General features: G+C 41.0%; 2 protein-coding genes across 2 annotated transcripts; both read right to left on the reverse strand.

Annotated features, from left to right (window-relative positions):
* Window positions 1-21,601: 21,601 nt before the first annotated feature.
* LOC138882829 (uncharacterized) lies at window positions 21,602-22,435 on the reverse strand. The gene is made up of 3 exons (XM_070163462.1): window positions 22,236-22,435; window positions 21,960-22,109; window positions 21,602-21,803 (listed from the first exon to the last, which is right to left on the reverse strand). The coding sequence occupies exons 1-3, from the start codon at window positions 22,433-22,435 to the stop codon at window positions 21,602-21,604; spliced, it is 552 nt and encodes a 183-aa protein (XP_070019563.1).
* A 2,305-nt stretch (window positions 22,436-24,740) lies between these two features.
* LOC138882830 (uncharacterized) lies at window positions 24,741-25,799 on the reverse strand. The gene has a single exon (XM_070163463.1). The coding sequence runs from the start codon at window positions 25,797-25,799 to the stop codon at window positions 24,741-24,743; it is 1,059 nt and encodes a 352-aa protein (XP_070019564.1).
* Window positions 25,800-26,005: the final 206 nt, after the last annotated feature.

Below are 26,005 nucleotides of genomic sequence, written 5' to 3' on the forward strand. Positions count from 1 at the left end.
AAGATCTTCCCACATCAAGATGAAGCCAAAGGGAATTCTTTCCCAACTGGCAAGGTCCGTACATGGTTCAAAGAGTACTAACAGGAGGAGCACTCATACTTGCAGAAATGGATGGAGAAATCTGGCCAAGACCAATCAATTCAGACGCAGTCAAGAGATACTATGCCTAGATATTTTATATTTCATCATTTGATGTAATTGAACTGTGCTTGACTTGATTCCCATTTAAGAGGGGATACGTAGGAAGTCTTATGGGTTCGGTCATATCATAATAAAATTTTCATTTCCCCCAAGATCAGAAACTGGGGCAGAATTTTGAGGAGGGTCCTCAAAATTCTGGAGCAAGTCCAGCCAACACCAACATGTGCCAGAAGGTCAGTAATCAGCTAAGAAACTAGGGCAAAATTTTGAGAAGGATTCTCAAAATTCCGGATAAGGCTCAACAAGATCCACTATCCTCAAACGGTCACAAGATCATCTACCAAACTGGGTCAAAATTTTGAGGAGGACCCTCAAAATTCCAATATCAGATAGCTGAAATGCCTTTGAGATGTGTTATAGTCACTAGTTCATCAAAATCACTTGATATATCAATACATTTCTAAAACAACCTATTTTATCAATAATTGCATATTTTCGAAAACTCTATTTCCATAATAGTCAGGTATCACCCAGGGGACTCGAAAGGGTTTTCAGAACAGAGCAAAGCAAGGCCGGCGAACGAAGCACGAACCAACCTCCCCTCACAAACTTACAATTTTCCTTTGTACGCAGGCACATTTGACATAACGATAGCATTCGCAAAACATGTATACACAAAGATAATTCACTATCAATCAGGCTATCAGACATCGAATACATCTCCAGCTAAGACATATACTACTCTTATTTGTTGCTCGTTCTTTGCATGGGACTAATCCATGTCCCCCATATTTACATGAGTCTAATCCTTGACTCCATACTTACATGAGGCTAATCTCTGCCACTCTATTTGCATGAGGCTAATCCTTGTCTCCATATTTGCATGAGTCGAATCCCTGACTCCACATTTTCATGAGGCTAATCCTTGCCTCCCCATTTGCATGAGTCTAATCCCTGACTCCACATTTGCATGGGACTAATCACTGTCCCCCCATATCTGCATGAGTCTAATCCTTGACTCCATAATTGCATGAGGCTAATCCCTGCCTCCCTATTTGCATGAGGCTAATGCTTGCCTCCAATTTGCATGAGTCTAATCTCTGACTCCACATTTGCATGAGGCTATTCCTTGCCTCCCCATTTGCATGAGTCTAATCCCTGACTTCATATTTGCATGAGGCTAATCCTTGCCTCCATACTTGCATGAGGCTAATCCCTGCCTCCCTATTTGCATGAGTCTAATCCTTGACTCCATACTTGCATGACATTAATCCTTGCCTCCCTATCTGCATGAGTCTAATCCCTAACTCCCCATTTGCATGAGGCTAATCCTTGCCTCCCTATCTGCATGAGTCTAATCCCTAACTCCACATTTGCATGAGGCTAATCCTTGCCTCCATACTTGCGTGAGGCTAATCCTTGCCTCCCCATCTGCACGGTACTAAGAAATATTCCTCTTTGCATGAATATTGCTCTATTTCTAAGTACTCTTTATTCTCTCTTCAAACGAGCTAAGCTCTACCCTCCATTTCACAAGACTAAACATTGTCTTGACAACATCATGACTATTTCATATCATGGGCTGAAATATCGCTAATCTATCTGAAGGCGTGATAGTCTAAATGCATCATCCTCATAGCCAGAAGACACCATGCCATGGCCTGAGGACCTCTCAAATTTGCATATCATTATTCAAAGGCGTCATGGTTCGTAGGCACCATATTCATGGCCCGAGAACACCATTTCATGGCCAGTGAATCACTCACTAAATAACTCATGACCCAGGACATCATGGTCTGAGGACGTCATATTTAACCGTCCGAAGAAAACCGTCATGGTCCAAAGGGAATTTGTATCATGTTTAATTTTTTGCAAATACATGTGTGTAGCATCTTTTATCTGCAGGTAACAAGTAAAAAATTGATATCCTAGTAGGAGCAATCTCGCTCCAATTCCTCAACTATCCCGAGCTTTAACCGCTTGCCATAGCTGCTTCGGTGTCGCATGTCCGTTCTTGCAATAATTTCATCGACATATTCCGCAGATGAACCCAGAAATACACATGGCCTAATTCCTGTAAAATCAGGGATGTGTAGGCAGATTGAAGACTAGAGTTCGGCCTCTTTCTTTCAAAATATCTTATCCGGTCAAAATTAGCCATCATTTCATTACCCGAAAACTCTTTCATCCTTCCCGAGTAAAGAGGGGCAGTTGTTGATACCCAATTTTTCCCTATATATTTTTAATATACATAAATACTTTCAAAATAGCATATATATATATATATATATATATATATATATATATATATATATATATATATATAAGCATGCACAAGGTTTTTATAATTTTTATATAATTGTAAAGATTTTAAAATAATTTATTTCCCCTCTTTTTACTCATAAAATCCCCAATAATTATACCTCAAATTATTGTTGCGATAATTTTATCATCTAAATTCTATATTTATGCCAAAATAGTGTTAAAATATTTTTTGTGCATTTTTATAATTGCTTTTTGCATTTTTAAAGCTAAATTAAATATAATTGTAATATTAGCCATATTAATATATAATTACATTTATATGCATAAAAGTGATCTCCTATATTTTTAAAATGTTAAATATCTATTTTAAATCATTTTAGTATACAAAATTATTTTTCAAAAATTATCTGTTATTTTATTATAAATTATATAGGGATAAATAGGCTATTTAAAATATAGTCGGATTGTATTTCAATCAGAGCCTCAATTAAACCCACTACCCAGCCCAATTTCAGGCTAAAATACTTGAGCCAAACCCTGAACCCGCCTACCCAACCCAGAACAAATTAAATCATGGTTGTTGATCTGAGAGATCAGCGGCCCGTATTAACCCTTGCCTTTTTAATTCTAAATAACCCCTAACCCTAAATCATTTTCCAAATCCGCCGCCTCTGTATTCTATTATCTCCTCTCCTCTCTCAGTAACTCAATCAAACCCTAGCCCTTCAACCGCCGACCTCTCTTCTCTGGTGATCTCTCATCGACTCCCAAGCCTCCAATGGCTTCTCTCATGCCATGCTTGCCTTATCTAAGGTCTTCAAGGGCCCAGGGCCACTCCGACTTACATCTAGATTTCGTCACTCGTTTGTTCTTGGCTACTCCAGTGTGATTTCGAGCAACATCATGTTGTATTTGTTACGATCCTTGGGATTCTAGACAGGTTCTTTCATCTCTATATGATTTCTTCTAAAACCCTAATTTCTTCCTGTATCTCTTAGATCTGTACAGATCTAGGATGATTCAAGTTGGTTTCTTTAGTGTTTTACACTATCCTTGGAACTCTTTTACAAGAATCATTGATTTCAAGTGTTTTCACCTTCTTCTAAAAATTAGGGTTTCAGAACTTTTTTTAATATTTTCTTTAAACTGATTCTTTATGTTTAAACTTTTATTTCTTGCATATTTTGACTGATTCTATTATTTTACTACCTCTTCAACTTGTCTATGTTGAAAGCCCTAATTTTCTAGATTTTCTTCGTCTGGTTCTGTGTGTTAGCATGACTGATCGTTGTTTGTTTGAGTTTATGTGACTATCTTGCTTCGAATATGTTCCTACTAAGTTTTTAGCCTAACTTATATCCCCTCTATGTATTTGTGTTCATCTTGACTGGTCAATACTTGCCTCTTTTCGTGCTATGTTTGGTTATTCTTATCTCACTCTATTTATATGCTAAAACTCTCTCCTTGATTGAATCTGAGCTCCCTGTTTCATGGCTTGATTTGAAAACTTCCCTTTAGACCTTCGATTCTCCTGTTTAAACTTGGTTTATTTGCTTATTCATGGGAACTCCTGTCACTCTCCTTAAATCAGTAATTTTGAGTCTTTGATTCACTGGTATGATGATTTTCGATTATTTCCATATTCTGCAACTTTATTTTATTTTCTTACCTTATTTGGTTAATCGAGTATTTTACTGATTTTTTACTAGTTGTTCCTTAATTGAACCCTTATGCTTACCCCTAATTTTCTATTTTGTACCTGATGCCCTACTTAATTTCTTTCCTTAAACATTTTTTGCCCATTACCGTTGGTTGATTACTCCTTAATTAAAGGAATACTTGCATTGATTTGATTCTGATTAGTACTTGGTTCTATAATTACTATACTACTATGATTCTTGCCTTATATTACTTGATTTCAAACTACTATATATACACACTCTCTTATTAACACAAACAGACGAATACATTGGTTAAAATCTCTTTCTCACACAAAAACTCTCTTCTGCTCTCTTTTCTCTGGTAACTTGCTATTGTTCTAAGTCAGCCGGCTGCAAGCCAAGGCTGATTACTCTACTCTCTTGCTCCTCACTTTGTGTTTTCTACCTTCTTTACTGGTATGTTCGGACTTCAATTCAAGTTCCAAAAATAATATGGTCATTTTATTACTTCAATTCATCCTGTTTCTAGTCTGCCTTTACTTATAGTTTTGATGTGAAACCTGTAGTTGATATGTTTACATTATTAGCATGTTATGTACTCCCCTTCCTTAGGATCAGTATGAACATGTTACCCCCTATATGTAGTCTATCTCCATATGATCTTGCTCTATTTGGTGTCTGGTATGAATCTCCTTGTAAAGTAGTTTGCACTCCTAAACGTGTATGATTCTGGGATTGATCTTAAATCATGCTGATCCTATACTGAACCCCTTAAGCATTACTGATTCTGTGACTATGTCTAATCAATGTTTTTGAGTATATCTGTACCAATTCCAAAGACTTTTGCCTGCTATGTGTTTACCATTATGTGCTTTACCTGTCCCCAATTCCTATTTACCCCTGTGTGAAGGCTTGTGATGTTAAACCTATCTTGGTTCTTTGTTCTATGTGTGATGCTGAACCTAGTTTAGTTTTAAGGTTGGTATGTTGTTTGTTGATTGCCCTACTCTTTTCAAACTGTCTCATTGAATAACTCCTCTATTCTTTTACTAAATTATTTCAAGCAAATCTGTTTTAAACACTGTTTTCCCACTAAAACCTTTCAAACTGTGTCAAGCACTCTTACTCGACTCCTAAGTCACTAGGTTCTGGCCACTCCAGTGTGTGTACTGCCTTGGGATCCTCTTGAGAACCCTCTGAACTCTAGCACACTGAGGATGGCCCTTCCATACTACACTTACTCAATTTGGTTACCAAGTCTAGGTGTGAGCACTGCCTGGGATCCATTGTCTATGGAATTTGGGCATTTGAGGCTGTTGGAGGCTTTGGAAATCTAGGCCTATTTGTAGGCTTCCTATAGAATAACTTCTTATTTTTCTTATCTACTTATGTAATTCATCCATATGGTCTGTAATAATTTGTAAATGCGTATTGGGGTAACTAGTGAAAAAGGGTGGGTAGTTACATGTTTGTGGGGTAATACGGGTAGAAACCATGCCTATAGGACTTTATATTTTGCTATGATTGCCTTACCAAGTAGAAACCATGGCTATAGGACTTTACATTTTGCTATGTTTTCCTTACCAAGTAGAAGCCATGCCTATAGGACTTTATATTTTTGCTATACCATGTTAGAAATCATGCCTATAGGTCTCAAGTGGTTCCAATAATAAAAACCCTGCCCATAGGACTTTATATTTTTGCTATGTTTTGCCCTACCATGTTAGAAATCATGCCTATAGGTTTCAAGTGGTTCCAATAATAGAAATCTTGTTTATAGGTTCTAAAATCAACTTCACAAGTAGATACCATGCCTATAAGATATTTTCCAGTTCAACTTCTGTTATAATGAGTATTAACATGTGTTCTCGTTTGTTATCATGCCTATAAGTTTTTAACATCAGTTCTTAAACAATTAGATGGCATGCCTATAGGGAACAACACCATAAACTCTGCCTGGGTCTAAAAATCAGTTTAGTTTAAATAAGTCAATCCATCTCTTGAGTAGTTTGCTTCGAAACTAGTCTAATTAACGATTTGTTTTCCTGAAATGAATTCTCTCAAATACTGCCTTAATCTATCATTATACAGCATGCCTATAGGGATTCAAGAGTCTGTTTTTAAAATCTTCCCCATTTTAATATAAAACATAATTATCATAATTCCACGTGTAGGCAAGCCTATAGGGCGTTTCCAAATTCTGTAACTCTGAAACTATTTCTGTGACCTAATGTCATTCTAATTTTGACATGCTTTAAAAATCAGTAGGCAACTGATAGGGCCATTACTTCTGAGTTTATAAAATAAACTGCCTATTTTCTTTGTCTTGATATTCACTTAGACAACATGCCTTAGGATATTGTTTAACAAAAGGCCCTTATTTGTGCTTGAGTCGTGCTGCTTATGTGTATTGTTTGAGGAGGTAAACTTGAGCCTTTAATTGCTCCCTTTTATCTTATGTGCTAAGGTCCTAATTGTTCTTGCTTGCCGCCTTAGTATTTTCACCTTTAAAACCTTAGGGGTCTATCAAGAACTACCTATAGGTAGAGGTCCTAATATTCCTCCAGGACCCTTAAGAAGGGACGGGTAACAGCACGCAATAGAGATCGCTAACCAACACTCTCTTTAATGACCACTAAGGGGGTAGAAAGGGTAGATATGGGATATGATGACTACGCTCTAATGTCACGTGTAGCCCCTCATTAAGGAGAGTTTATCGGACATTGTGTGGGGTGATCCTATAGGCTAACCAACCTAGGACTCCCCCTTTTCCAAAATTCCTTTTGTTTAAACTTTGTTTTATACAACTTGTTCAAAATCTTTGCCTTGTTATTTGTGTTATACAACGTCCAATGTGCTTTACTTGCAAATTATTTGATTCAAACTATTTATTTGTTAATAGACTAATTTGAAAATATAAGTTCAGTTGGGACCCACAGTTGTGGACCAAGAGGGGTGCCTAACACCTTTCCCTCGAGGTTATTTCGAGCCCTTACCCTAATCTCTGGTAATGCAAATCAATTCAAGAGTTAATCACTCTAGGAGCCCTAACGCGCCATAACCCATTAGGTGGCGACTCTTCTTATACCCAAATCCTAAGAGGAAATGAGTCATTACCCCCATGAATGTCGAAACCCAGACCTCTCTTTGCCGAGGGAAAAAAGGGGGCGCGACAATTTCAACACCTGCGGCCCCAAACACGCACCTGCGGCCCCAAACCCCCATGAATGACAAGTTCCCAGATCCTTTACTTACAAGTCAACTTTCGGTTGACTTTTTCAACTAAAGCTTCCCAAAAAGAGACTAAGTGTTTCATTCCTCTCCAAAACCACTCCGAACCCGAACCAACCAACCTGATACTGCATGATACAACTGAACAACACATAAAGAAGTAGGAATGGGATAAACGGAGCAGTAACTCATAAAATAACCGGCCTGGTCGTTACATCCTCCCTCTCTTAAACAAACGTTCATCCTCGAACGAATCAAGAAACACACTTGAAAATAGGTGAGGATATCTACTTCGCATCTCCCATTAGGTCTCCCGGGTAGCCTCCTCCATGGGCCGACCCCTCCACTACACTTTCACTAAAGCTATATCCTTTGATCTCAACTTTCAGACCTGTCGCTCCAAAATGGCCACTGGCTCCACATCATAAGTCAAATCACCATCTAACTGAACCGTGCTAAAATACAAAACATGAGACAGACTGCCAATATACTTCCAGAGTACATGAAAGGAACACCCTTTTGAGTCAATTTGGTCAAGGGTGATGCTATCAATGAAAATCCCTGAACGAACCGACGGTAATAGCCTGTCAAACCAAGGAAGCTGTGAATATCTGTGGCTGAGGATGATCTGGGCCAACTTTGAACCGCCTCTATCTTCTTTAGATCAACCTAAATACCCTCACTGGACACCACGTGCCCAAAGGAAGCCATTGAACTGAGCCAAAACTCACACTTAGAGAACTTTGCATAAAGCTTCTCCTCCCTTAGTCTCTGAAACATAACTCTCAAATGATCCGCGTGCCCCTCCTGACTCCGCGAGTATACCAGAATATCATCAATGAATACAATAACGAACGAGTTGAGATAAGGTCGAAACATGATGTTCATCAAATACATGAATGCTGCTAGGGCATTGGTTAGCCCAAAAGACATCACAAGTAACTCATAATGACCATATCGGGTCCTGAAAGCTGTCTTAAGAATGTCAGAGTCCCTGATCTTCAATGGTGATACCCAGAATGGAGATCAATCTTGGAGAACACTCTCGCTCCCTAAAGTTGGTCAAATAAATCATCAATACGAGACAAAGGATATTTATTCTTGATTGTGACCTTGTTCAACTGCATGTAATCAATGCACATCCTCATCGTGCCATCCTTCTTCTTCATGAATAGAACAGGCGCACCCCACGGCGACACACTAGGCTGAATAAACCCCTTATCAAGGAGTTCCTAGAACTTCTCCTTCAACTCCTTCAACTCTGCTGGTGCCATAAAATACAGTGGAATAGAAATAGGCTGAGTGCCCAGCACCAAATCAATACCAAAATCAATATCCCTGTCTGGGGGCATGCTCGGCAGGTCTGCATGAAACACGTCTGGAAAGTCCCTCACTACTAGAACTGAATCAACGGTATGAGCCTATATACTGATATCCCTCACGAAGTCCAAGTATGAAAGACAACCTTTCCCAACCATCTGCTGGTCCTTCAAAAATGAAATCACCCTACTGGGAACAAAATCAGTCGAACCTCGCCACTCAATCCGTGGCAACCCTGGCATAGCCAACGTCACTATCTTAGCATGACAGTCCAAACTAGCACAATATGGGAATAACCAATCCATGCCCAATATCACATCAAAGTCTACCATACAAAGTAACAGAAGGTTCACTCGGGTATCCAAACCCCTAATAGTCACCACACAAAACCGATACATGCGGTCCACAATGATAGTATCGCCTACCGAAGTAGATACATGAACAGATGAAATAAAAGACTCGCGAGGCGTATCCAACTAATGAGCAAAATATGATGACACATATGAAAAAGTGGAACTAGGATCAAATAATATAGAGGCATCTCTGTTCCAGACTGAGACAATACTTGTAATCATAGCATCTGAAGCAATAGCATCTTGTCTGACTTGAAGGGCATAGAAACGGTGACCTCTACCCCGAGCTAGTTGGGCGGGTGGGTAAGTAACTGGTGCTGAAGCCAAAGGCTGACTCCTCTACTAGGATGAACCTCCCGTAAGACGGGGATAGGACCTCTTGATATAACCTAAATCTCCACACTCGAAGCAACCTCTCCCAGCAAATGGCGGTGGGGACTGAAGGGAGTCCCAAGTATCGGGATGCCCACTAGAAGAACCAGGCATAGATAATCCCTGAACTGATGGTGCCTTAGTCAAACTTTGAGCTGGAAGGGCACTGAGAGATGAGTGACCCTGATGTGAACTGTGACAACCGTGGCTAGATGATCCACCACGGTGGCCCGAACGGGCTGGCTTAGCATGTCTGAATAGACGGCCTCTACCGTGCTGAAACTGACCTCTCGAAGGAACACCACCAAAACTACCAGATCCCCGAAGCCTCTTGGCCTCCCTCTCAACTCGCTCCTGGAAGCAAACCAACTCTATCTCTCGAGCAATCTCAACCACCTCCTCAAAAGAAGCACCAGACACCCTCTCTCTGGTCATAAGAATCCGTAGCTGATAAGCGAGGCCATCCACAAACCTCCTGATCCTCTCCCTGTCTGTAGGAACCAACCAAACAACATGACGGGCTAACTCAAAAAACCTCATCTCATACTGCATCACAGTCATATCATCCTGACGCAACTACTCGAACTGCCTACGTAGCTCCTCTCTATGGGACTGCGGCACATATTTCTCCAAGAATAGAGCAGAGAACTGCTGCCAGGTAAGGGGCACTGCACCAGCAAGCCTAAGCCTCTCATAAACCTCCCACCAAGTAAATGCAGCTCCAGAAAACTAAAAAGTAGTAAATGAGACCACACTAGTCTCTAGAACACCCACTGTATGTAACATCCTCTAACACTTGTCCAATAAACCCTGGGCATCCTCGCCCTCTGAACCACTGAAAGTCGGAGGCTAAAGTCTACCAAACCTCTCCAATCGACGCTACTCATCATCAGGCATAACTGGAACCACATAATTTTGAGCAGGTGCAATCGGCTGGGCCGGTGGTGCCTCCGGTGTTTGGAGTCTCAGCATAACCTGCTCGGGTGTACGAGTGGCGGGAGTCTGAGTGCCTCCCCCGGCCTGGGAAGTAGCTGTTATAGTAGTAACTGCGACCGCCTAACCAAGACTGGTGCACACGGTCAGAATCTAAGCCAAGGTCTCCTGGAGACCCGGAATAACAATAGGCACAATCGGTGCCTGAGCTGGTGTTGTTGGAGCATCCCCTGCTGGAGCCTGATCATGAACTGGGGCGGCTGGTGGATCTGCAGGTGTTGCCCTAGCTACGGTGCGGGCTACACCCCTGCCCTTACCACGGCCTTGACCGTGACCTTGGCCTCTAGTGGCCCCAATTGGTGGTCGTCCATCCTGACAGGTAGCACGTGTCCTCACCATCTCTGAGAGAATAGAACAACAAAAGTTTAGTACTAGAATCAACAGATTCGCATGACAAAAATTCAAGAATGTGAAGTTTTTCCTAATGGTTCTGTAGCCTCTCGAAGATAAGTACGGACGTCTCTGTACCGATCCGCGAGACTCTACTAAACTTACTCATAACATGTGAGACCTATGTAACCTAGGCTATGATACCAATATGTCAAGACCCCAAAACCGACCCGCTCGTGATGGCGCCTATCGTGAAACTAAGCCAGCCAACTGATTTCCAAAACAATCCACATTTCATTTAAAAGCTTAAGTAAAACCATTTTTCATCTAAAATCCGATAAAGATATAAAGTTGAAATCAAACAAAGTGGAAAAAATATAAGCCCGACCTCAGATGTCACTAAGTCGTGAGAAACGCTACAACAGTTCTGAAACAAGACAAGACCAAAACAGTCTGGAAATACAACAAAGTACTAATAGGAAGATAGAGAAGGAAAAAAGCAGAACTGCGGTCGCCAAGTAGCTACCTCTCTATCTCCGTGAAGTCCGCGACTGGAATAGTCAACAACCACTACTGTGGCCTAAGATACTTGGATCTGCACATAAGGTGCAGGGGGTAACGTGAGTACACCAACTCAGTAAGTAACAAGTCCAAACTATGGACTAACAGGTAGTGATGAACCAAACCTCAACAGGCAATACAATTAAACTGTGCAAAAAAGTAGGCATGCTTGCAGTTCAAGTAGAAACTCAGTAGTAAATAAATACAGTCTGAATAGTACGGAATATAAAGCTCAGGAATCTCTATGTACCAATGCACAGATAGCATGACCAATGTTCTGTGTACCTCTACTCACAAGTGCTCAACCACTCGGTACTGTATATGGCCATCCGGCCCAAGGAAGATCCATCCCGAAATATATACACATCACTGACCGCAGTCATCTAGTACCGAGGAAGGCCATTCCATCCCTATAGAGAAGATCCATCTCCATGTATAAATATTTTGGACAAGATCCATGTCCACGGAAGATCCACCCTCAATATCATCAACTACGCTCACTGGGGATGTGTTACAGACTTCGAAGGGGCTCCTACAGCCCAAGCGCTATCATAATCATCAACATAACTGCTGCGACGTGCAGCCCGAACCCATAACTGTCACTCACAATCAGGCTCTCGACCTCACTCATTCATCACTCTCCAATCTCACACACACGGGCACACAACGTCATGATACTAGCCCGAGCAATGATATGATGTGCCAAATAACAATAATCGAGACTGGGGCATGATATAAAATGCATGAACAAGACTGAGTATAGAGTATCAATGAAGCTAATGATATGACAGCAAGAAATGACCTCTCGGGTCTCAACAGTATCGGCGCAAAGCCTTAACATGATAATTAGCATGATTTACAGCTCATTAACTTAATCACATAATCACAATACAGATATCAGCAAGAAAGAGTCACCAAGAGGTGCCATGGAATGATCCAGGCCGCGATTCTCACGGTGCACGCCCACATGCCCGTCACTTGGCATTTGCGACACCTAAATAATAATCATAGAACACATAGTTCGGGGTTTCGAAACCTCACAACCAAGTTTGGAATCGTTACTTACCTCAAATCAAGCCAAACTCTAGCCCGTGATGCCCTTGCCTCTCGATTCGGCCTCCAAATGCCCCGAATCTAAGCAAAATCAGTACACATCATTAATACACGCTAAAGGAACAAAGCCCAAGCAAAAATAATCAAGTTAACTCAAAAATCCAGAAATTGGCCAAACCTGACCCCCGGGACCACGTCTCGAAATTTGATAAAAATCACATCACAAGAATCCTTATCCTCCTATGAGTCTATACATACCAAGAACATCAAAATCGGACCTCAAATGGCCCCTCAAATCCCCAATTTAAACTCTCCAATTCCAAGCCCTAATTCCCCAATTTTAACCCTTAAATTCCACTAATTTCAGGTCTAATCAGTTAAAAATCTTGATAGAATTGAGTATTGAGTTCATAAATCTTACCTCCAAGTGTTACCCCTTAAATCCCTCTTCAAATCCTCTCAAAAACCTCCAAACCCGTCTCAAAAATGGTGAAACAATGCTGAAAATCACGAAGGGAAGCTTATATAGTTTCTGCCCAAGCATTTCTGCACCTGCGGCCCCAAACACGCACCTGTGAGACTGCACCTGCGGTCCAATAGGTCACACCTGCGGAAGCCACTTATCCGCCCATAACCGCATCTGCGGTCAATTACCCGCACATGCGACCTCGCAGGTGCACTCACCTTACCGCATTTGTGGCTCCTGCCCCTCCTCAACCTTGGTCGTATCTGCGGCCCTTTCTTCGCTTCTGTGGCATGCACCTGCGGTACCCACTTTGCAGGTGCAGTTATGATAAGAACAGCAACTCAAGCTGCTCAACTTCAATTCCAAACTTTCCAAAAACCTTCCAAATTTATCCCGAGGCTCCCGGGACCTTAACCAACAATACTAACAAGTCACATATCACCATTAAAACTCATAACAACCCTCGGACACTCAAAACAACGCCGAAACACCAAATCACCCTCGGATTCATGCCTAAGGATTCCAAAACTTCCAAATTCTGCAATCGATCAAAAAGTCCATCAAACCTCATCTGAATGACCTGAAATTTTGCACACACGTTTCAAATGACACAACGGACCTACTCCAATTTCCGAAATTCTAATCCGACCCCGAAATCAAAATTTCCACTACCAACCGGAAAACGCCAAGACTCCAATTTCGCCATTTCAAGCCTAAATCTACCACGGACCTCCAAAATACATTCGGATCCTGCTCCTAAGTCCCAAATCACCTTATGAAGCTATCTGAACCATAAAAACCAAGTTCCAAGATCATTTACTTACAAGTCAACTTTCAGTTAACTTTTCCAACTAAAGCTTTCCAAAAAGAGACTAAGTGTCTCATTCCTCTCCAAAACCACTCCGAATCCAAACCAACCAACCCGATACCGCATGATACAACTAAACAACACATAAAGAAGCAAGAATGGAGGAAACAGAGTGGTAACTCATGAAACGACCGGCCATGTCATTATAAATTTTGAGTATAAGAGATACTTAAACTACATGGATACTATGCTAAAAGACACTATATTTTATTACGCTAAAAGGCACTATATTTTACTACCCTAAAAGGCACTACATTTTACTATCCTAAAAGGGCACTACATTACTAGTCTTTAAGCAAATAAATAATATAATACAGATAAAAAACAACAAATACATTTAATCACAAAACATTCACGAAAATATATATACAACAGTAAAAAGTAACTTATTAATATTTTTTTAAAAAAATAATAGTGAATTCTCAATTGATACATATTTTTTAGCACATTAATATCTAAGTCCAAATAAAAATAACATACCAGTTTAATCGCAAAAAAAACACAAAACAACATAGAACACATGTAAAATACCTAACGCATTTTTATATGAGTTTCGACAAAAACTAAATCGGAATACCTCGATTTATGTTTTTAGGAAAGTTGAAGAATTGGAGGTTTTAGTCCAAAACGAGCAACAACAACGAGAGAAAGCCTTAACTAGGATGTGGGACCAATACTCTTTACTTTTTATGGGACGGGTGGAGTCCACTCGAATTTTTTATCTCGTTTATGGGAGGACCGCTGGTTCGAATTTTAAAATGGGGGGAGGGAGGGGGGAATTCTTGTTTGAACATGGTGGAAGGGAAGGGAACATGTATTTGAATATGAAAATTGTGGTTTATTAAGGATTTTTATATAGAATGCTTTATTAAACCACGTTGTATCTAAACGTCCCATCACCTTCAGGTAAAGCGTATTTTGAAAATACGTTTTATATAAAATGCGATTTTAAAACGCGTTTTACCTTAACGTTCCAAACGGATATATTAAGTAAAGTACGGTTTAAAATCGTGTTTTATATAGTTTGGTCACTAGGTTTTTTCCCCACTTATTTCGGTATTTTGAGTCCAAAAAGACCACAATTAGGTTCCGGTTACATATCTCATTGTTCATCATCTTATAAAAGAAAGAGAACAACCAACGCTTGGCCCAGATTAAGTAGCTTCCCCTTCCCTATCGCCCTCTGTCAGATAAACATTCTTCCTTGGGCAAGTCAATTCAAGATAATTAAGAGTTCGGAGTCGAATTCTACAGAAAACTAAGGCTTCGCTACAACTGTTCAATATTGCTAAGAAATACAAGTTCAAATTATTTCCTAGTTATTGATCGGTTCCAAACCTGCACTACTATAGAGTAGCAAGGATGGTCGATGCAGTTTTACCCAACAAAAGTCGGGATCGAATCCACAGGGAGTTAATTAGTTTGGAGCTAGGTTTATATCCGAGTAGGGATGCAGGTTTTGCTCTTAATTGCACTTCCACAAATGGTTAGTTTTGTTATCTACTTCTACTTCTACTTCTATATCATGCAATAGTTAAAGCTAAGTACAATATTTTTGTTGGTTGTTTTCAAGGATTAAAAGGGACTGGGGTAATGACTTCTACCTAGGTGGATATCTAACAGGTAACAGGGCAAGCATGTTATGACTAGGGTTGTGATATAACTATCACACATAGGTGCTCACTCTATACCTCTCGGTAGTTTGATTGACTTTTCCCAACTTGGCTTTCTCAAGTCCAAATGGGTGTTCATGCAAAACAAATGATATTGGCTCAAGTCGGGTATTAATATCTCTAGGTTTAACCCTTTAATTAGGGCTATCAATCTCTTGAATGCACCCAATTCCTTATTAGCCTAAATTCCTAGACTTAGTCCCTCTTTCTCAAGAAGATTCTAAGCCATAAAGGCACGAATCAGTGTTTGCAACCACCAATTCTACAATTAAAGCATGAATCAAGTTAAATATCACTAACCCATAAATAATTAAGCCCTAAAATTCAAGACCCATTAAATACCCACACTAGGGTTTGGTCACAACCCTGGCTATGGGTTTAGTTACTCATAATAATAGTAGGAATCAAATATAAAGATGAAATGTAAGCCATAAGATTCAAATACAAGATGAAAATCTAAAGATTGAAGATGAATCTACTCTAAAATTACTCAATAAGGAAAAACCCAGTCATTCACGTGTTCTCCTTAACAAAACTCCACCTAAAATCTGAGAAAGGTCTATTTATTCTAGGCTGAAATTCTTGAACAAAAATGCCCCTGCAGAAGTTTCGCGGAGGCGTAATTCTGACCGCGTCCGCGCTTGAGCTATCGCGGCCGCGTAATATTGAGCGTGGTCCGTGTTTCTTCAATTCTGGGCTTGGTTTCGCGGATAGCGTAAAAGCCACCGCCTCCGCATTAGCTTTAACCCAGGCCACATAATTTTGATGTGGACAGCATTCCTCAGTCAAGCTCAACTTGCAGAGTCTTTGAACTTCAATCACCACTCTCAGCAAAAATACCATCGTGGTCGCGTCAGATATTTCGCGGTCGCGCTTTTCCATCGCGGTCAGCGGTAGACCTTTTGCTCAAATTTTCCTCTCTGAACTTTACTTTCGCGGGTCGCGTATTTGTGGACGCCTCAGTGGTGGTCCTCACGCGGTCGCGTATTTTATCCACTTTTCGCGCTCCAGTTCCCTGTCTTTAACCTGTGCAAGTTTACTCTTTCATGAGTTTATTTTGGCTTCTTTGCCTCATTTTTACCAAACCCTACAAGTAAGCACAGTAAGTTAGTTTTTGGGAATATTTTTACACATTTTTTATCCAAAACCTAAGCAAAAGAGAGCATAATATAGGTTAAAATCCATAGTTATCAACTCCCCCAAACTTAAGCTTTTGCTTGTCCTCAAGCAAACAAAGTTATTCTCACCTCCACAAGAAAAAAGAAAGGAAAATTTCAGCTATCCTAAGGTGACTTCATCAAGAATCAATTGAGACTAACAATTACCCTCAACACAAATGCATTATCAACAACACACAACCTTTTTAGAACCATAGCTCTAGTGCGACACAAGAGCGTCAAGAGTTGACTTAACTCACCAAGGAAGCTCGCTCTACTATGTAGGTCATTGTGGAACCCAAACTCTTTCTCCTCTACTCTCCATAAGCAAATTTCACTTAAGAATTGAAGCACTCAAAACAAGGATTGTGAAGAAGTATACTCATCTCTCACAAGGGAATGTCGCAAGTCCGGCTTTAAGTACCATAAGCTTGCCCCTTATATGAATCACCACTAATGTAAGCTCACTCAACTCGAAATCCTATAGGGCTTTTGCGGAAATGTAATGAAGGCTTTTGGATCAAGGTAGGATATATTGGTCTATGAAGGTTTCATCTTTCCTTAAGCACTTCATTTTCTCATTTCGGCTCACACTTTCTTGACTCTTTGAGTCATTTTTTTCTTTCTTAGGGGACTAGAGAGATATACTGTCACTCTTTCTTTTTCTTGACAATCATTTTTCTCCTTTTCTAATCATTTCAAGCCTTTCATCATTGCTTTAGTTGAATCCCTTCATTTTTCTATACTATTCACTTTCTTTTTGACATTTTGGCTTTTCATTCTTTTCTTTTTGCTTTCCCTTTTCTTCATTTTGTACCTTTTATCACTTTCACATTTCTCGTCTCTCCCCCCAAACTTATGCTTTTGCCAATTGTGCTAAGGAAAGATTGGGTGCCAAGAGAGGGTCATTATAGAACAGATAAATGCTTGTATCATGGTTATTGAAAGAACAAGGGCTCCGGCTCAACAGGGTTAACTAGGGATATCATATTTGGTGGGCTATGGATGCTTTTAAGTTTCAAGTTGGATCAAGGAGAGCCTATAATCATTTCTCAAGTTGGGCTACACTTAGAATTTTGCCTAGACAAATATTCAGGGCAAGTTCTAGACTTATTGGCACGGAACTTGGACTTGCAAATCAATACCTCACCTCATAATCTGTTGGATTGCTAAAGAGAACAGAGTCGAGGGCCCACAACAACCCTAGCTAAGATTGAGCAACACAAATGGCTCCAAGAAGCCACTAGATGATTGTTTAGTCAACACAAGAGTCTAAAGGTCACAACTAGAACCATTCTTTGCAAATCAACTTATTTCTAACCATAAGATCAAAGGTAAATGTGTTAGATCCAAGTGAAGCTTGCCTGAGACACTTTTATTCATTACTACTATTTACAAAAAAACATAAAAAACGGACTCAAACCTTAAGAAGGTTGTCACGCCATCCATCATCGGGAAGAGACACTCGGTTCACACAACCTCCACTTTTGGAAAGAACCGTGGCATTAAGAAAACCAAAGGCTTATTGATCACGAAGCTAAGAACTCAAAATGAAGCTACTAATGGAGGCAAAAAGCTAAGCTACTAAGGAAAACTAACATATTATAAAGTAAACTACGGAAAGTAAAATGAATATGTACAATAGTGGAAAGAAACGAATATATACAAAATGGGAATAAATATATACATGGAATGGTAAAGTTATATACATACCAAAAGTGAAAAATAAAGAAAGTGAAAAATAACGATAAGTAAAAATAAAGAAAAATAGTATCATAACTATTACAAACCAGTCATCAAATCAAAAGTAGGACCCACCCACCCCACCCCCCCAAAAAAAAGCTAGCATTGTCCTCAATGCTAGCTCTCGCTAGATCCTCCAGCTGTATCTCCAAGTCCTCGGACTGGGGCACCACAGATCCTCTCATAGGCTCTCTGTCAATCTCCTGCTCTGGTGCTTGTGTTGCTTGTGTTTCTTGTGCTGCTGGAATAGTAGACTCCATGAGTAGGTCAAGTGGAAGGTCTCTGACAGAAGTGAACTTGGCAACATCCTTCTGCAAGCTCTCCATTGCCTCCTTTGTGGCCAGAGTCTTTTTCAGCTTCTTGACCTGCTTACCCAACTCCTTGATCACCTTCCCATGAGTACCCAAAGTCTCCAGAATTTTCTGTTGGTTGTCCAAGAGCTTCTTCGAATTGTCCAGAAGCTCCTTCAGTGAATCTTCCGCTGATGGGGATGACTATTGTTGTGCTGGAGTGGCATGTGTTGCAACAACACTGGACAAGGCAGATAGTTTTGATGTAGCTACCTGCATCAAATTATTGATGCTGGATAAATTCTTATTGACCCGTAGTGCAGTCTAAGGGTAGGATGAGGAGGAAGGCACAGACACTGGGGTAGAGACAAAAGGTCTGGATGATGGAGGTGGCACAGCAGCAAAAGAATCTTCAGTTGTGGAAGGCTCGGACCCAATGGCCACTATCCTTGGCTCTTTAGACTGGCCAATGGAAGTAGTAGCTTTGCCTTTGGACTTGGCGTTATCTACTCCCTGAAGTTTGTATCAAGAGAAGGGCCTTTTCGGCTTTAGTTTTGTATCAAAATCCCTCCATTCTACCTCTTGATCCTCTAAATACATGGTGAGGAAATTTGGATAGGGGTATGATCTTTCATCCTTCCCGATAACTTTGGTGATGTTTCTTGACATGATATTTCCTGCATTTATCGGGTACCCCGCCATAATAGAAGCCACAATAATTACTTGGGAGACTGGGATATCACTGTCATGTTGGGATGGGTCTAGCCGGCTGCAGAAAAATGTACACCACCCTTTCGCTTCAAAGCTCAGAGTGTTTCTAGCTATTTGGACCCCAGGTGTAAGCCAAGTCGTTGTTGTCCCGGGGATGGCTATCACCTCCACAAACCATGGACGGTCTACCTCATCTAAAACCACCTTCTCCAAGTAGAGAGATTCATCCTCATAATTAAACCCGGCATATCTGTTCAGTGTCTGGCCGTCAAATCTGATCTTCCTGTTCCACACCTTAGTCACATAGGTGCCCTTTTTTATGTGGGCAACATTGCCATAGAATTCTTTGACTAAGTGCTCATTAGCTTCCGGCATCTTGCTGGTGAAGAATTTTGACCCCACTCTTTCATCAAATTGCCTCTTCACATTGGGATTGTAGGGTAGAAGATCTCTTTCGATGAATTTCCTTTCAAGGGTAAGCGACCTCTCCTGAAATTTGTGGTAGGTTTTTTCACTGACAAATCGAAGCTGTCATACCTCTGGATCTCTTGATCTTTCCAATCCCTCAACAATAGTATCACCCCCTCTCCCATCATCTAGGACCTCGGCAATATCAACATCAATCGGGATAGGGCAGGTGGTGAGGCTGGAGTTACAACAGGTGGGGAAGATGATCTTGAAGCCTCACTACCTTCTTTTGAGCCATCAGATGACTCAAAAGGAGAGATAGTTTCATCTCTTAATTGGTATTTCCCCTGGAAATCTGTGGGGACATGGGTTGGCACTAAGTCACCTTCCGAAGCTTCTCGGGATGGGACGTACTCACTCATATCTGAGTGGTCTGCTGCTCTCTCTGCAACTTTGATGGTTGCTCGCATCTTCCCTATAGATTTCTGAACCGCTAGTGGTAACATGGTCCTTCCTTGTCCTCCAATTCCCCTACCTCGAGAGGATTCTACCCTCCCTTTGGCTTTATCACTTCCACCTCGTGATCAGATCGTTATCTGCATACACAATCAATGCAATTTCATTATTAGTATTGTTGTTAAATGAATTATCAAAGGAAAGTAGATGAAATATTGATAGTGTTTCTCAAAGAAAGGGTCCACTAACAGCGGAGAAAGGAGCGAGGCCGCGGAATGGACATCACGGTCTGCATAAAAAGGAATGCAGCAGCGAAAGACTGGGGATCAGACTACCCAGTCTTTGAAGTTAAGGCACTGCTGACAACGGAAAAGGGGTCGCAGCCGCGGAGTGGACATTGCGGTCCGCGTAAAAAAGAACGCGGCTACGGACCCAATTTGTTAACTTTCTGAAGCTCAGCAACGCGGTTCGCGAAATTATGGACGCGGCCGCGAAAAGTCAAATATCGACCGCGTAAAAATCGCCACATCAGCGAACTTATAATATATAGAGATATCACCAAAGCATGAATATGGACCGCATAATTTGGACCGCGGTCAGCGAAATTCAAATCATACAGGCACTTAGACTTAGGGTTTCACTTAGTGCAAGAATTTTAGGTATAACAGGCATATTGATAACCATATCCCCTATTAGGCATGCAAAACAAGTACCCACGTGAATTCTTTAGCATCAATTAAGCATGTTTGTGATTCTGCTATGGATAAACCCTAATTAAAAAGAAAAAGTAAAACTAAATAAAATAAAAGAAAGAAATAAAATTCACACAGAAATTTGAAAATACTAGTTGTGTAAGTTGTGGAAGAAATTAACTTGTGCTTAATAACATGAGAATTGAAGTTCAAAGAAGAAGATGGTGAACAGTATGGTCTGAGAGTTCAAGGGTCGGGAAAAAAGGCAACAGTGCTCAGGAGGTTCTATTTATACCAACGAAATGGGGACCCACATCTCACCTAAACATGGCTGTGTAATTCTATCGCGGTCTGCATTTATTTACCTGATAAAGAGCATTTTCATAACATACCCGCCGAGAGACAAAAAAAGGGTGCAGCCGCATAAGGGTAACGTGGACCACGAAATTTCAATCGCGGACGCGAATACAACTTCAGAGAGTTGCTATTCTTGACTTTTCAAGTTCGAGTTCGCTGACCATTTATGCCCCCACAAAAAGCACCCGCTCACCGCGAAATTTTGAGTGCGATCAGCATAATTCTCACACTTAGGTAAATTTTTTCAGCAACAGTCTTGCACCGCACAAACAATTCCTACACATACTTCACAACCAGTTAGTCCAAAACACATCCTAAACTAAGAAGAAAATCAAAAATAAAGAAAAACACATGGGTTGCCTCCCAAGAAGCGCCAGATTTAACGTCGCGGCATGACGCATGTTACCATCAATCACTTGAAATGGATCATTGCCACCATGTGGCTATCATCAAACTTGCCAAGATAGTGCTTCACTTGGTGCCCATTAACCCGAAAGATTTCACCATTTTTTTTTTAAATCAAGAGCACCAAATGGAGTTACATGCACCACCTCAAAAGGGCCACTCCATTTTGACTTAAGCTTTCCCAGAAACAGTTGTAACTGAGAGTTGAATAGAAGAATCAAGGCACCCTCCTTGAATTCCTTGCTCCAAATATATTTGTCATGTAAGTACTTCATCGTGTCCTTATACAAGGACAAGCTGGAATAGGCATGAAACCTAAACTCATCAAGTTTATTTAGTTGCTCTACCCGGAGATTTGCAGCGACATCCCATTCAAGGTTTAACTTCTTCAGCGCCTACATGGCCTTATGCTCTAACTCAACCGGAAGATGGCATGCTTTCCCAAATACCAACCGGTATGGAGACATACCAATTGGAGTCTTGTAAACAGTCTTATAAGCCCACAAAGCATCATCCAGTTTCCTTGACCAATCAGTCCGGTTTGCATTGATAGTTTTTGATAATATGCTCTTTATCTCCCTGTTGGAGACCTCAACTTGTCCACTAGCATAGGGATGACAAGGGGTTGACACTTTATGAATGACACCATACTTGGAGAGTAAAGTATCGAAGGCATTGTTTCAAAAATGAGAACCCCCATCACTAATGATCACCCTTGGAGTGCCAAACCTTGTGAAGATATTTTTATATAATAAAGCCACCACACTTCGTGCCTCATTGTTGGGCAAAGTCATAGCTTCAACCCACTTGGAAACATAATCAACAGCAACCAGAATGTAAATATTACCACATGAACTCACAAGTGGTCCCATGAAGTCAATGCCCCATACGTCAAAAATGTCAATCTCAAGAATAGTGGTGAGAGACATTTCATCCTTCTTGGAAATTCCACCGGCTCTATGACACTCATCACATCTCTTTACAAGCTCACTAGCATCTTGATACAGAGTAGGCCAAAAAATCCATAGCTGAGAACCTTTGAAGTAGTTCTCTCCCCACCATGATGACCACCATAGGGCGAGGAATGACAAGCATCGAGAATACTCATTTGCTCCACTTCCGGAACACATCTCCGGATCACACCATCATTACAAATCTTGAAAAGATAAGGCTCATCCCAATAATAATCCAAGTTGTCCCATTTAAGTTTTTTCCTTTGGTTAGAAGAGAGCTCACTCGGAGCAATGTCGGTCACAAGAAAATTAGCCACATCGGCGAACCAAGGCATACTATTCAAAGAAACGAAGAGGAGTTGTTCATCTGAAAATGAATCATTAATTTCGAGGCCATCATGGGGCCTCCCCTCCTCCTCCAAGCGGGACAAGTAGTCCGCCACTTGATTTTCACACCCTTTTCGATCAATAATCTCAAGGTCAAACTCTTGAAGCAAAAGAACCCATCTCATCAACCTAACCTTAGATTCCTTCTTTGTCATCAAGTAACGGAGTGCTGCGTGATCGGTGTGCACAATCACTTTGTTACCCATGAGATATGGCCTGGACTTTTCCATGGCAAAGAAAAGGCTAGTAACTCTTTTTCGGTCACGATATAATTGACTTGGGCATCATTCATCGTTTTGCTTGCATAATAGACCGGATGAAATATTTTGTTGATCCTTTGCCCCAAAACCGCTCTTACCGCAACGTCACTAGCATCGCACATGAGTTCAAATGGTAAGCTCTAATTGGGTGTGGTGATGATGGGAGTGGTAGTCAATATATACTTGAGAAGCTCAAAAGATTTAATGCAATCATCATTGAATATAAGCTTTGCATCTTTTTCCAACAACTTGCACAAGGGGTTCACCACCTTTGAGAAATCCTTGATGAACCGATGGTAGAACCCCGCATGCCCAAGAAAGGTCCTCATTCCTTTGACGAAAGTAGGAGGAGGGAGTTTTAAAATCACTTTAATCTTTGCTTTGTCCACTTCGATTCTTTTCTTTGAGATCTTATGGCCAAGGACAATGCCCTCCTCGACCATAAAGTGGCACTTTTCCCAATTAAGCACTAGGTTGGTCTCTTCACATCGGGTCAACACCTTGTCAAGATTATTCAAGCATTCTTCAAAGGAGTCACCCATAACACTAAAATCATCCATGAACACTTCCAATAAGTCCTCCACCATATCCGTAAACATAGCCATCATACACCGCTGAAAGGTAGCCGGTGCACTACACAAACCAAATGGCATCCTTGAGAATGCAAAGGTGCCATACAGACATGTGAAGATAGTTTTCTCTTGGTCCTCTGGTGCAATCAAAATCTGGTTGTAACTTGAGTACCCATCCAAAAGCAATAATAGGCATGCCCGGCAAGTCTATCCAACATTTGGTCAAGAAAGGGCAATGGAAAATGATCCTTGCGAATCACTTTGTTCAGCTTTCGGTAATCCATCCATGCCCTCCATCCAGTGACAGTCTTAGTGGGGATCAACTCATTTCGCTCATTTGTGACCACAGTCATACCCCCCTTCTTCGGCATAGATTGTACCGTCGAAGTCCATGAACTATCTGAAATGGGGTACACAACCCTTGCATCTAGCCACTTGATAACTTCCTTCTTGATGACTTATTGTATAACCTCATTCAACATCCTTTGATGTTCCACAGAGGGGTTGGAATCATCCTCAAGTATAATCTTGTGCATGCAAAAGGCGGGGCTTATCCCCCGAATATCAGCTAGAGTCCATCCAATTGCCTTCTTCCTTCTTAGGAGCTCCGTAAGGGTGGTATCTACCTGCACGTTAGTTAAGCACAAAGAAAGAATAACAGGTAAAGTTGAACAAGGGCCCAAGAATTCATACCTGAGGTGTGAAGGCAAAGGATTCAACTCCAATACGTGAGGTTCCTCGATTGAGGGCTTTGTTGGTGGAGTCTTTCAGTTCTCAAGATCCAAGGAAAGTTTCTGGGGCTCTTATGTGTAAGAACCTATTCCTTGCAAAGTATTGACATATTCCACCAAGCCTTCATCCTCATTCACATCATAGTTCAACAAAAACGCTTCCAAAGGGTCCTCCACATTTATCACAGCACTGGTATCTTCACAAATCACCTCTGTCACAAGATCCACAAATGAAAATACTTCGTGGCTATTGGGCTGCCTCATTTATTTGCAGACATAGAACATAACTTTTTCATCACCCACCCGGAAGGTGAGCTCCCCTGCTTCCACATCAACCAAAGCCTTCCCTGTATGTAGGAAAGGTCTCACCCAATATGATCGGTACCTCATAGTCAACCTCGTAATCTAGAATCACAAAATCCGTGGGAAGTATGAACTTGTCGACCCACACAAGCACATCATCTATAATTCTCAATGGCATCTTCATTGTCATATCCACCATATTCAACCTTATGGATGTGGGCCTTGGTTTCCCAATCCCCAATATCTTAAACACAGAATATGGCATGAAGAAAATGCTTGCCCCTAAGTCGCATAAAGCTTTAGCGAAATCGGCACTACCAATAGTGCACATGATTGTAAAAGCACAGGGGTCTTCTAGCTTTGGGGCCATGGAATGTACAATGGCACTCACTTGGTGCGTCATCTTGATTGTTTCACAATTCATGGATCTCATCTTTGTTACCAAGTCTTTCATAAACTTGGCATATCCTAGCATTTGTTCTAGAGCTTCCACCAAAGGTACATTTATCGACAAACTCTTCATTATATCAATAAATTTCATGAATTGGTTCTCATTGTTTTGTTTCACAAGCCTCTGTGGGTATGGCGGAGGAGGCCTTGGCAAATAAACCTTGGCTTTAGGCATAATTGCTTCTGGCATGTCTATTTTGTGTTCCCTATAGGGGTTCACATCATTTTGAGTCTCCTCCACGTTGTCATCAATGTCAATTCTTACTTCCTCATTCACACTCTCATCACTCACTTGCACATCATTGCTTTGCTCTTCATCCTCATTCACATCAATGTCAATTCTTACTTCCTCATTCACATCATCACTCATGACCTTTCTTACATTCAAGGTACTAGCAACTCCACCTCTACCACTCCTTGTAGTCACCGCCATAGTGTGGCCTGTATTGTTCCCTCCCTTCGGGTTTACTAACTTGTCACTAGGTAGTGCCACCTTAGGGAGAGTATTCAATGCTTGAGAAATTTGGCCAAGTTGGACCTCCAAGTTGCAGATAGAAGTATTGTGGGACGCCAATTGGGCATTAGAGTCGGCATTTTTCTTCATTATTTTCTCAAACATGGATTCAATCCACCCCATCTCATTGTTGGACGAGCTAGGACCCTGGGACGGAAATGGAGGCGAGTTTTTGGTTGTTGAAACATCCGAGGCCTTTAAAAGCCCGGCCCCCGATTCCCTTGATTACCATTATTTCAACCCCCTTGGTTGTTGTTGCCTCCCCAATTGTTATTGTTATTGCCACCCCAGTTGCCTTGGTTACTTTGGTTGCCCCAATTTGGTTGTTG

This window comes from Nicotiana sylvestris, chromosome 12 (genome assembly GCF_000393655.2).
Source record: "Nicotiana sylvestris chromosome 12, ASM39365v2, whole genome shotgun sequence".
Lineage (NCBI taxonomy): Eukaryota > Viridiplantae > Streptophyta > Magnoliopsida > Solanales > Solanaceae > Nicotiana > Nicotiana sylvestris.